Below are 14,010 nucleotides of genomic sequence, written 5' to 3'. Positions count from 1 at the left end.
AGAAAAATCTTGTGAATTGGAAGTTGGAACCATCCATTTTGCCTCTCACGTCTGCTCCGCTATACAGATAACAGTACAGAACTGCATCAGCAGTTCCTTCTTGAACCCACTGTACAGATAATTGGCTTCAGGGCCGTTTTCCTGCTCTAACCCTATGTCCCTTTATTTCTTTAATGTCCAAAAGTCCGTTGATTTTTGTCTCAGATATATTTAGCAACTGTTGAATTCCAAGCACTCACTGACCCACTGGGTGAAGAAATGTAATCTAATTTCAGCCCTGAATAGCCAACCCTTTATTTTTAGACCGACCCATGGATACATGAGCCTCAGACAGGGACAGTGCCATCCCTGCTTTCGCTTTATCAAGCTTTGCAAGAACATTGCATATTTTAATGAACTCGACTATCATTTTCCTATGTTCAAAAGACCTGCTAAATTTCTTCTCATAGAGTAAACCCTCCCAACCCAGGAAGCAATTTGGTGAACCATTGTCGCATTTCCTCTTTTGCAAGTACAGTATATTCTTTTTTTCTGTAGGAAGAACTGACCTGTGCACAGTATTCCAGGTGTGGTTTCACAAGGCCCTACATAATTTCTGTATTGCATGATGAGAGTAACATTATAATTTCCTTCATAAAAATAGCATTGTTTTGATTTCTTAGCCATTGTAATCTACAATGTCTTCCTGATAATTTTCCATTTGATCGTGACAACGTAAATGAACTTTCCATTCATTATGTAGAAGTAATAATATCAAAATATCGATGGAACCTTCTAAATAAAGGGAATTTAATGAGAACAAGAAGTTGCAATAAAAGGAAACTGGGCTTAGTTTTCAATATCCTAGATAAGAATATGTGGGCACATTAAAATATTATCTGTTCCACTTAGCCACAATGTGATAGATTCAAATCTGATTAGGACAAATTAGTAAAAAGTGCTCATAGAAACATAGAAAATAGGTGCACGAGTAGGTGATTCGGCTCTTTGAACCAGCAGCACCACCATTCAATATGATCGTGGCTGATCATCCCAAATCACTTCCTGCTTTTTCCCTATATCCATTAACTCCCTTAGCCCTAAGAACTATATATAACTCCCTCTTGAATGTTAAGATACTGCAGCTATCTGAAATGGTTCTTCAGTTTTTGTTCTTAGCGTCTTGCATGCTAATCAGATGTTGTGTAACAAATATTCTGGACAGTTTAGAAAAGAGTTGTGTGTATCTTTGTATGCAAGTGTGTGTGTGTGTGTGTTTTTTAAACTTTTAGCCAGTCGGTTGTCAATGGAGATGGTGGAATCAACAAATTTTGAGATGGTTTGAAGTTCAGTGTGATTAAAACCATGTTTGTCTTCGCATTGTTATAGCTTGAGTGTTTCTATTTCAACACCGTTTATTTACCAGAAACCAGCAGCTCATGAATGTAGCAACACTTACAATTAAACCTGTTACTGTCCTTATCCTTGTTATTTGGTTTTCTGGTCAGTAGGCCCCAGGAATTTAGTATGGGTTCTTATAGTTTAAATTCCTAAATAAAACTAATGATATGTTGTGTGATATTGGTGCTAATGAGTTTAATTGTGATTTGCTTTGTGTAATTCAGTGAGTTTTGTGCTGTTCCAGTTCAGAGGAAGCTGTGGTTATAAAGAATGTGATTGCTTTCTGTGGGAGCAGTGTTATTTATTGACAAAGAAAATATCCCCTGTTGATAGTTTTGATTTATTTATCTTAAGTTTGCTTTGGTCTCTGATCTAGCCATGAGGTATGATAAGCCCACGAGGGAGAGGGGGAGAGGGGGAGGGGAGAAGGAAAGGGACACCGTGTTTTTGGGAGCTGGAAGTTGTGTGCGTTTGAACACTGCAATAAAAATGTCATTGAAACATTTAATCATTTGCTGAGTCGCAAAATCTAGACAAACTGGTAGCCGCTAACTTTAGACATTATTACATAAACCCCACCATCAAAAAATGTGACGAATCATTTGTGGCAGGCACCAAAAAAAAGGTCAATTTTAATCCAATGAACATTGGATTAAAATGGCAAACAGGAAAGCATTGCTTGGTTTATTGTGATAATGTCAGTGTTGGTACTAATGTTAGACCAGTTTAATAGTGGATGTTAAACTTAAGGCTAAGCAACTGTATAACCAAAGAAATCAGATTAAAACAGTCCTGTCTCATTACTTTGAGGTCAAGAATCACAAGAGTTAAATTGATCAAATGCACTGGAACCGAAGCAATGGTCCAGCGGGCATGAACATTGAATTCTCCCAATTTTGCTAGCCCTTGCTGTCTTCTCCCCTTCCTTAACCCTCGAGCTGTCTCCTCCCACCCCCCCCCCCCCCCCCCGCCCTCCTCCTCCTCCTCCTCCCTTTTTCCCCCCTTCTCCCCCCCCCCCCCCCCCCCCCCCCACCCCTATCAGTCTGAGGAAGGGTTTTTGGTCCGAAACGTCACCTATTTCCTTTGCTCCATAGATGCTGCTGCACCCGCTGAGTTTCTCCAGCATTTTTGTGTACCTTTAAGTTCTTACTTACTGCAGCTTTACTGGCTCATTAAAGCAATAATGTAACAAACAAATGTAACAATAAATTAAAAAATTAACAGGAGAAGGTAAACCCATCTCTAAGAGTGGTAATATGCACATGCAAAATTCATTTAGACCATCTTTGGATGGATGAGCCAAGTGGATGTACATTGTCTGCTTTGATCTGTCATTTTCACACCTTACCCATCCATATCTCTAGTCACCCTCTCCCCTGGCTCTCAGTCTGAAGAAAGCTTGGTATCTGACAGGAAATGGCTTTCCTCCTGATTTTCTAAACTTTGATACTGTTTACAATATTTATTTTGGATTGTGATGAAATGTCCCCCATTTGGTTGAACAGATGCAGCTTCAACAAACTAATCACAGAACAATACAATCTGCTTTATCAGTCCCTCAATCATTCACTTCTAACCAGGTTTTCATTGGGAAATATACTACAAACCCAATAGTCGGTCAAAAATCCAGGAATTCTGTACCTTATAGTATTTTGGAAGCATTTACACGAAAACCAGAAGTGGTTTGTGGCCACAATTTCTAGGGCCATTAAAATGTAAAAACATAAGACATAGGAGGAAGAGTCGGCCTTAACTCAAACTTAAGATAGGCACAAAAAGCTGGAGTAACAACAGAACAGGTAGCATCTCTGAAGAGAAGGAATGGGTGATGTTTCAGAAGGGTCAAGACCCAAAACGTCACCTGTTCCTTATCTCCAGAGATGCTGCCTGTCCCGCTGAGTTACTCCATCTTTTTGTATCTATCTTCAGTTTAAACCAGCATCTGCAGTTCCTTCTTACACCTTACCTCAAACTTGCTCTGTTCGTTCATGGCTGGTTTGATTACTGGGCTCAACTTCACTTTTTTTGCTGAACTTGTTGTAATGTCCCCATGTTCTAAATGGATTCAAATAATCTGTCATATCATTTTGTATATATCTTTAATTCTTCAAAATGAGTTGAGAGTTCAATGTTAAATTTGTCCTCCCAAATTTGTTGTGTGTTGAGAGTTCATTTATTGCAAATGTTATTCTATTCCTTTTGTAATAGTCACAAATCTGTCATTGAGTTAGTGGTAGAAGTAATTAAAGGTTATGAAGTACGAGTACTGCACAAGAAGCTTATCAGTGCAGCATTTAAGTAGTTATTCCTTCAGTGAATGTGCATCAATTAATTAAATACAGTAAACTCTTGTTTTAATGGATCTCTTTATAACAGATTTTGGTTACAGTGCATCGAATCTGTTATGGACCGAGTTCATTGTGAAACGGAATGACCACTAGGATGATGGAGCGAATTATGTTTTTGAATCATTTTAGCTTAGTTTAGTTTAGAGATATCGCATGGAAACATCGAGTCCATGCCAACCAGTGATCTCCTGTACATTAGTCCTGCACATTAGGCACAACTCGGAGTGTATCGGATAGAACCAATACATAGGGGCAACCCAAGGAAACCCATGCTGCTACAGGGGGTATCCAAGGTCAGGATCAAATTCTGGTCTCTGGCACTGTAAGATAGCAACACCAACACACCACACGCATTGTGCCATCCCAAGATATTTTGTGTTTTTACTGTTTATCGTGTAGTGTATGTTTATTGGCTGTTTTTACAATAATAATGTATATATTAACCCCCTTATTTGGTTACAGCGGACAATCAGTAATAGCAGACACCATCTCCTCCTGTGTGGTCCATTATAGTGAAGTTTTACTGTAGTTTAAAAAAAAACCTCAATGTTCTTCTGTTGATTTCTTCAAACCATGTGTGGACTGTTATCTCCTGATCAGTTCATCCCTCTTTGTTATTTCAACTGCTTCTTCAGGGACAACATCAACATGTTTTTTACTCCACTTTAAAAATTATTTCATAAATTCATAAGTGATAGGAGCAAATTAGGCCATTCGGCCCATCAAATCTATTCCACCATTCAATCATGGCTGATCTATCTTTCCCTCTTAACCCCATTCTCCTGCCTTCTCCCCATAACCCCTGACACCCGTACTAATCAAGAATCTATCTATCTCTGCCTTTAAAATATCCATTGACTTGGCTTCCACAGCCTGCTGTCGCATAGAATTTTACAGATTCACCACCCTCATGTCCTTCCTAAAGGAACGCCCTTTAATTCTGAGGCTATGACCTGTTGTCCTAGACTCACCCACAAGTGGAAACATCCTCTCCACATCCACTCTGTCCTTTGGCAATTCTCAGTTCCAGGATCTCCTGTCTCTTTTCCTTTCCCCAAGATTTAAATCTATCATAGTCTCTGGTGCACCTTTCATAGAAAATTAGAAACATAAAAAATAGATGCAGGAGTTTGACCATTTGGCCCTTCAAGCCAGCACCGCCATTTAATATGATCATAGCTGATCATCCAAAATCAGTATCCCGTTCCTGCCTTTTCCCCATATCCCTTGATTCCCTGAGCCCTAAGAGCTAGATCGGGTAGCACCACCAGCAGTCGCTACCTTGCCAACAGTCTTTTTGTCCTTTCTTCATTTTTTTAATGTTTAGTATGCTTTAAATATATGTTTTAGTGTACCTTGGTTTGTTTTATGTGGGGGTTGGGGGAAACTGTTTTTCAATCTCTTACTTCGACGGAGATGCAATTTTTTCCATATCATATCTCCGACCCCACTGCGACCTAACATTGTGGAGTTGGCGGCCTTTCCTGGAGACCGACCTGGCACTCCAAGCTGCGGGACTCTGCAGGACTTTAACATTGCGGAGCTTGCGATCCCTTTGCCGGGGATCGAAGCTCCAACCGCGGTGCCTGTGGACTTTAACATCGTGAAGCCCATGGTCTCTGGTAAGAAGAGGCCGATTCGGGAGCTCCATGCCATGGAGAGAGTTTCAATCGCCCCAACGCGGGAGTTTCGATCACCCCGATGGGGGCTTCGATCCCCTGAATGTGAGAGAACAAAGAGGAAGAAGATTGATTTTTATTGTCTTCCATCACAGTGAGGAATGTGGAATCCAGTGTAGGGGATGTGTATGTTAACTTTTATGTGGTTGTGTTTCTTGGTGCTTTTCACTCAGTCTGGCTGAGTGGTAACTCAAATTTCATTGTACCTTACCTGGTACATGTGACAATATACTGACCTTGAAACCTCAAAACCTTAACTCTTTCTTGAAAAATCCAGTGTATTGGCCTCCACTGTCTTCTGGGGCAGAGAATTCCACAGATTCAGAACTCTCTGGGTGAAAAAGTTTATACTCATCTCAGTCCTAAATGGCCTACCCCTTATTCTTAAACTGTGACCCCTGGTTCTGGACTCGCCTAATATGGGGAACATTTTTCCTGCATCTATCCTGTCCAATCCCTTAAGAATTTTATGTTTCTATAAGATCCACAAAACGCTGGAGTAACTCAGTGGGACAGGCAGCATTTCTGGAGAGAAGGAATGGGTGACGTTTCGGGTCAAAACCTTTCTTCAGACCCTTCTTCTCAACCTGAAACATCACCAATTTCTTCTCTCAAGAGATGCTGCCTGTCCCACTGAGTTACTCCAGCATTTTGTGTCCACCTTCGATTTAAACCAGCATCTGTAGTTCTTTCCTACATAAATCTTATTGGTTTAGTCTCAGTTGTAACGCTCGCTGCAGTTGTTTAGGCGTGGTCATACAATGTCTGCTATGGGATAATTGAACATATTGCTTTTTTTTCTTTAGTGGTGGAGCAGCTGATCCCAGAACTGAATCTCTTACTGAAGCTACTGGACCACGAATATCTGAGTGCCACCACCAGAGAAAAGACAATGACAGTGAGCAACATGCTACAACGGCTCCAGCCAGCCTCTGGTCAGTAACATAAACAAAGAGCCTTTACTCCCACTCCTATTCACTGAATCCCAACCAATCACAGAATATTCACAAACTTAGTAGCTCCAACCTGATCTACATCGGTGAGACTAACAGAATCATCGTTTCGCCGAAGTCTGTTTTGTGAAATATTGACTGACCTGCCTATGGCTATTTCCCCCTCCCATTCCCAATCCAGCCTCTCTGTCCTGGGTCTCTCCATGCCAGAGTGAGCAACACCGGAGGTTGGAGGAACAGCACCTCGTATTCCGTTTGGGGAGTCTGCATCCGGCGGGCATGAACATTGAATTCTCCCAATTTTGTTAGCCCTTGATGTCTCCTCCCCTTCCTTAGCCCTCGAGCTGTCTCCTCCCATCCCCCAGCCCTCGGGCTCCTCCTCCTCCCTTTTTCCTTCCTACTCCCCGCCACCCCCTCAGTCTGAAGAAGGGTTTTGGCCCGAAATGTTACCTATCTCCATCGCTCCATAGATGCTGCTGCACCCGCTGAGTTTCTCCAGTATTTTTGTGTACCCTCTCAACTTACCATTTTGTTTCCTCCTCTCCCTGGTAAATAGCAGATGGGGTGGGGGGGGACATGATCTACAACTAACCACAGTCACCATCCATGTCCCTGCATCATTGGCTAACTACAAGCAGGCTTGATGGGAGATTGGTGAAAATCTCAGCTTCTTTATATATGGAGATTTTACAAGATAAAACTCTTAATTCATATTGTTAAACTACTTCAGATGCATTGATCTTGTAAAAGGTGTAATACTAGTATAGTTAGGGATGCTTTACTGAGGTTGGGAATGAGGGATGCTTGTGGTACAAGGAAGTTCTGATACAACAGCAACTAGTCTCCTGCAATTCTACCCCCAAACTCCAAATCCTCAGATGGGAATTGAACCTTCAAGGGGGAATGCCTCACTTCTTTAGAAGCATTACAAGGGAAATTAGATCCCCTACCCAGAGCACAGACATGATTGATCATAATTAGGACATCTATTTACTCTGGGCTGGGACTCCATTACTTGTCTTCTTTTGCATGTGGCTGACCCACCACTGCCCACCAAACCACACTCCTTCTCAATTGTCGTTAGCCTGCAAGCCCTACCTGGTTCTCCACTGGCCAAGTTTGTACCATCAGTCTCCATGCCATCACCACAGTCTCTAGTCCGCGAAAGGACACAAAATGCTGGAATAGCTCAGCAGGTCAGGCAGCATCTCTGGAGAACATGGATCAGTGGTATTTCAGGTCAGGATGCTGAATACGTAAAGTTATGTATCCATGTTCTCCAGAGATGCTGCTTGACCTGCCGAGTTATTCCAGCACTTTGTGCGAATCTAAGGAAGAGTCTTGACCCAAAACGTCACCTATCCCATGTTCTCCAGACACTAGTCCTCATTTGGAAGAGCCACATCTCCCCAGATCTATAAAACTGAATGGCTCTTCCATAGGTAAGAATCTCACCACCAGCACTCCACCCTTGCTCCGAACACCATATTTTCCTTTGGTCAGCTACTACGCATGAAGGAAAAATGATGGCATCTTCTACAGCCCTGGACTCTAGAGTCACTGCTATAGTTTGCAATGGAAGACCCACAAATAAGATGGTGCACTTCGTGAGTGATGGTGCCACCACTTAAAATATTTGGCCCAGATATTTTCAGACATAATGTGCATGAAAGAGCTGCGAAGGCTGGTTTACACTGAATGTAGACCCTACTTTGAAGATTCTCAAGGTATGCCTACTTTAAAGAAGTTCTCCACCTCCTCCACGATAGGAGTCCTGCAACACCATCTCTTGCTGCTCCCCCTTTGTGATTCCTCCTGCTCCCTGGCTCTGTCATCCTTGATTTGTTCTTTTCATACCTATCATTCTTTTGTTTTTTGTACCGCCTCATATCTCCAGTTTCCCTCTCCCTTGACTCTCAATCTATAGAAGGATCTCAACCCAACCTATTCCTTTTCTGCAGAGATGCTGCCTGACCCAGAGTTACTCTGGCATTTTGTGTCTATTTTCAGGCATATCCCTTTTACAAAAGGGAATGCTATTTAAATGTGAATATCTTTAATTTATATTTATCTATTTGTTGCCAAACCTGTTAACAAGTTCTGTGGTCAATCAAGATTGCCTGATGGTAAGTAACAATGATAAGGTCACTCAGCAATGCTACTAATTCTGGCCTTACCTATTCCCACACGATAAAACATAGCAATCAGCAATTTTCCTTCCATCATATGCAGATAGGCAAAAAGTGCAAACAGTTGCTTCAATTCTTTAAAGTGATTAGAGTAGATTCTTGCTGCCTAACAATTTCCAGTAACGGAGCCAAATGGTTTAGTGGCTTTGAAGTTTCACAGCCCAGCTGTGATTTGATAACATGGGTGCTCCTTTAGGGCTATTGGGAATCCTGACAGTGTGCTGCATTTAACTCGTCACTCTGTGAAGTGTTTTGGGGTATGTTTCATCACTCTGGTGTTTTGCAATAAACGCATTGGCACGTGGAATTTAATAACACACAACAAAAAGCACATAAAAATTCCACAGTGGTTCGACTTAACTGTAAAGTGAGCAGAGTAGTTCTTTTTGATTTTAGCTTGTCAATCTGCGTAGTTATTTGCAAAGAACAGTTTGATCTTCGTGGCAATACAGTAATGCATGTCACTTTGCATATAAGCAACTGGTCTTCTCTTGCGTTTGAGGCAGCAGAGGTTATGTTAATGCCCAATGTGCTGTTGTTGAGGGTCTACCCCTCCACCAGGGGGGCGGAGGACAGCGCGATCGAAAATGACGTGCTGCGCTGTTTGCTGGTCTGCTCCACACTTGCAGGCTGCTGTTGAACGCAGCCCCCAGCGATGCATGTTGCCATTGAACCGGCCGACCCCTGTACAGAGCCGGTTAAGAGCAACCCAGCAATGGTGATAAATTCATTACGGTTAGGAACCATATAGGAACATCAAATGTGATTTAATTTTTGCATGTTGCTATAAGTACACTAAAAATGTCACAATGCAACATTAAATCTGAGATCGCAACAATTTCTGACTTCCAAATCCTCATAAGGAGGAATTTTCAAAGCATTGGGTTTTTAAAAGTTACAAGAAACAAAAGTTACATTTTCCATTAACTATAACACACCTGAGCCTGGTGTTGCTTGTCACTGGCTAGAACCTGGATTCCATGGAGTTTCTGTTGATGCTAATTTAATCAAAAGCAGTAAAAACATTGAAGAGATATTAGTTATTGAAGAGCTGCTATTTCACAGAGGAAAAGTCATATGGGCTGAGAGTAAAAGGGGTGAAGATTAAGAAAAAATATACAAGTAGGAACACAACATTGAATCACAACTTAAATGCTTCAATCCTTTTCTGTCCTGATGTTTCACCAGTTTTAATTATTTTCACTAGGAATTTAGGGCATTTTACGTGGCAGATGCTTCAATGACAAATGTCTCTCTAAAAGAGGAAGTGTGGTGATTATTCTTAAACAGTATTGTTTTAACTCTGAGACTATCACAGTTCAACCCATTCTTAATCAGTGCAAAAGCACAAGTGTTTGAGAGTAAAGTATCCAAATGTGCGCACCTTTTGTTATAATTTGATTTTGCTTTGTCTCTACAGTTTCTGAGAAGAGCTACCTGTACATGAATACTTCAGACTGTCGGAATGGCACAAGTTTTGTGGAATCCTTGTTTGAGGAGTTTGGTACGTAATGAAATAATTTTGCTTTAATGTTAAACCAATATAATTTAAAGGGTAGTTGTAATTTTTTTGGAACCACGAGGGCCCAGATATTTTCAATAGCAGCACACCTGCCAGTACTCACTGTAATTGTAAAATTGACATTAACATGCGCGGTGAAAAGTGTTAGGAAGGAAGATGTTGCTAATAAATATCCTGTGGGTGTAGCGTTGATTTACTGCAACTTTTGAAGAACCTCACATTAATTTACACTGCTTATTACAACTGTTAACATATTGAAAATGTTAAATATTGATGAATGGGGTATAATTGTGTTCCTAGAATCCTCAAGCCCCAGAATGAGGCAATTTGTCCAGTGTGTACCTGCTAATCCTTGTACAGTAATCTATACAGTCCCATTGCCTGCTCTCCCTGTACACCTACAAATTATTTTCCTGCAGGTGGCTAACCTGGCTTGTATACAGGGGTACAATGTAGTTGCTGCTGAACTGCTGCTTTGGCCCTTAAAAATGCAATGATTTGTGTATTTTGGGCACTTTATTGATGATCTTTAATGTGCTGTTCTTCTAAAGCCAAAACAAAGATGCCAGAGCTGGACACTGCAACTAAAAATTAAAATGCTGGGGGGACTCAGTGTGCCAAGCAGCAACTGTGGAGGCAAAAAGGTTTTAGTCGACATTTTTGGTCAAGACCCTACATTAAAACTGCGAGGAAAGATTGCCAGCGTCTAATAGTATAGGAAGGTAAACATACAGATTGGAAGGTGTGAATGGAACCAAATGGGGAGGGGATGATGGGCAGATGGAGTCAAGTGGGCGAAAAAGATGGGAAGGGTGAACAAAGGGAGAAGAAAATTAAGTGGACCAATGAATGTATGTGGGTTACCTGAATTAGAAAACTCAGTGTTAGTACCACTGAGTTCTGTGCCACCCAAGTGAAATTCTTCCAATTTCCACTTGGCTTCTCCATAACAATGGGGAAAGCCGGGGACAGACAGGTCAGTGCGGGAGTGGGAAATAGAGTTAAAATGATAAACAACTGGCGGCTATTGTGGACAGAGCGCAGATATTCTACAGAAGGCCCCCTGGTCTATGCTTGGTTTGGACCAATGTAGAGGAGGCCACATTGTGAGCATTAAAAGACCAGGTCAGAAGACATGCAGGTGAACCTCTGCCTCACTTGAAAGAGCGAGTTATGACACCACTGAATGTGCTTGACTTTAATCAGTATAAAGTCATACAGCACAGAAACAGGCCTTTCAGCCCAGCTTGTCCATGCTGCCCCATCTGCACAAGACCCACCTGTCCATGTTTGGCCCATACGCCTCTAAAACTTTTGTTATCCAAATTCCTTTTACATGTTGTTATAGCGCCTGCATCAACTACTTCCTCTGACGGCTCATTCCATATGCCCACCATGTCCGTATGAAAAAGGTGCCTCTCTGATTTCTATTAAACCTTTCCCCTTTCACCTTTAAACTATGTCCTCTGGTTCTTGATTCCTCTGGGTAAAAGACTGTGCATCTACGCTTTATATTTCCCTCATGATCTTATACATCTCTATACGATCACCTATGATTCTCCTACGCTCCAAGCAATGCAGTCCTAACATGTCCAACCTCTCCTGATAGCTCAGGCCCTCAAGTCCTGATAACATCCTTGTGAATCTTCTCTGCATTCTTTCCAGCTTAACAACATTGTTCCTACAGTATTTCAGCACACTGGTTCTGAAATAAGCAACCATCTAAGCATGAGATGGAAAAAGGTCACATCTACTACCAAGTATGCTTTGATTATCTGGAAGGCAATTAATGGACTAAGGAACATAGAACATAAAAATATTACAGCCCAGGACCAGGCACATTGCCCCTCTCACCTGAGAGCAATACCCTCTAGTATTTGACATTTCCATCCTGAGAAAAAGGTGCTGACTGTCCATCCTACTAATGCCTCTCATCATTTTATAAACTTCTATCAGGTCTCCCCACAGCTTCTGACAGTCCAGAGAAAATGATTCAAGTTTGTCCATTGCCAGACTGAGGTCACACACAAACTGGTGAAATAGCACTTCACTTTCCTCTTGGGCTTATAACCCAACGATATGAACATTAAATTCTCAAATGACACTCCCCCAACCCTCCATCCCTCCCTCCCTTTCCCCTATCCCTCCCCCACCATGGGGTGCACACATATCCCCTATATCTCTAAGCACCCCAGTCACCCTGCCATTTTTCCTCGCCTCCGTATGCTCATCTCCCATCCCTGAGTCCCATTTTTCTCTTTTAGCCACCATGTTCTCCTCCCCCCCCCCCCCCCCCAATCCTCTTTCACCCACATCCCTCGTTTTCGTCCTCATCCTCTTTCCTAACCTAACACCTTGTTAACCCATTTCACCTCTAACTTTACCACTTACTCCACTCATTCTTCTAATCCCCATCCTCCACATTCTTTCTGAAATGGGTGATGAGAACAGTAATAACCAAGGAATCCATTACCTAGCAAATATAATTCCTAATAAACAGCTGAATGAATGTAACTCGAGGCAAAATTCTAACCCAACCTCATTTTAGCAGTGCATTGAATATAAAATCCATGATGGCCATCATAATTGATGAAAAACAAAAGCAGGTTCCCAGTGATTTGCTCAGAGAGACAATCTCAGATCACTGTGACAACAGAGTTAAATCTTTTTGTCTACTGTTTATTTAATGGTGGAATTGTCCATTGCAGAGCAGACTCAATGGGCTGAATTGCCGAACTCTGCTCCTGTAACTTGTGGTCTTCTGATTATTTACATTTCAGAAAAATAGCTTTTTGGTATTGAATAGCCATTAACTTTGTTGAAACAAGTGCGTGTTTCAATACCCTGCTTTGCTTGCAATGTATTGCAGCCCTGAAGACTATAAAGAGACCTCTGAGTATCATTCATTGCTTTATAGGTTTTAGTTGACATTGTACATGTTTGCAGTTATTTCAAATTGAACGTATATTTTCCATTTGTGTCCCATTAAGAATACTTCAGCTAATGTGGACTAGGGGGAATGATAAGATCTTATGTGAACAAATTTCATTTATCAACTGGAAAAACGTAAGACAAATTCTATTTAACTCGAGGCATTGACTGAAAGACATTAACACTGTGAAAACAATCTCAGAACAGCTCCCGTCTTGAAATGGGGGGGAAAAATGGTTGATAACTAGAGACTCCAGTAAAAATATAAATATAATTGAGGACATCTTAGAATTGGAGATTCCACAGATTACTAAGAAAATAAGGTTCATACAAAACAAAATAGATTGCAGCTCATGATAATGAAATCAGAACAAAAAGGGCAGATTATGAATTAGTATGCTATAATGATATTTTTTAAACTCCTCGACAGATTGCAATCTAGACATTAAATGTTTACTGCTAGCCGAGCCTCAAAATCTTGCTATCATTCATTAACAAACTATTCACTTTCTGGTCACTGTTGTTAATCCCTGAAAAGCCAAATTTGAAACAGATTTATGAATTGTGATGCAGGATTAACCAGCAGCTATTGGTTCCAATATGGTTAGCGTGCTAATTAATACAATGTAGATTGTAACCAGCACTAAATGCACTGTTAACTCATTGTACGCTTCAGCATGCTGCAGATGTTTCCTTGTTAATGGCTTGAACCACATACATCTGGTTTGCTCTGCATAAAGGAAAGATCGGAAGGCTGGGATAGGTTCTGCAGTTCACTCTAACACTCACTCTGATATGACAAAGGGCATAAAGACATAACGCTATTAGAGATTAAGGTCCACAATATTCCATTCTGAGGTAGAACATTTTATATCAGTGATGTAGGGAGTGAGTATGTCATTTATCCAGAATAGTTTCTGGGAACTACAAGTAAGATTCCTCTTTATCACTCATTATTCCCTTTATCCTTTATCTGTGCACTGTAGATGGCTTGCTTACATAGAAACA

At 41.2% G+C, this 14,010-nt stretch overlaps 1 protein-coding gene across 2 annotated transcripts in view; it reads left to right on the top strand.

The window, feature by feature from the left end:
* Positions 1-14,010, top strand: part of LOC129701660 (actin filament-associated protein 1-like 1) — a 165,456-nt gene that overhangs the window by 68,272 nt on the left and 83,174 nt on the right. For both annotated transcript variants that reach the window (XM_055642994.1, XM_055642995.1), the window contains exons 2-3: positions 6,214-6,342; positions 9,970-10,053. In XM_055642994.1, coding sequence (XP_055498969.1) covers positions 6,214-6,342; positions 9,970-10,053 — 213 coding nt within the window. The remainder of the gene's footprint in view (positions 1-6,213; positions 6,343-9,969; positions 10,054-14,010) is intronic.

The sequence above is a fragment of the Leucoraja erinacea genome, chromosome 11, assembly GCF_028641065.1.
Source record: "Leucoraja erinacea ecotype New England chromosome 11, Leri_hhj_1, whole genome shotgun sequence".
Classification (NCBI taxonomy): Eukaryota; Metazoa; Chordata; class Chondrichthyes; order Rajiformes; family Rajidae; genus Leucoraja; species Leucoraja erinaceus.
The sequence above is the reverse complement of the archived record's forward strand: the minus strand, read 5'-3'. Positions and strand labels throughout refer to the sequence as shown.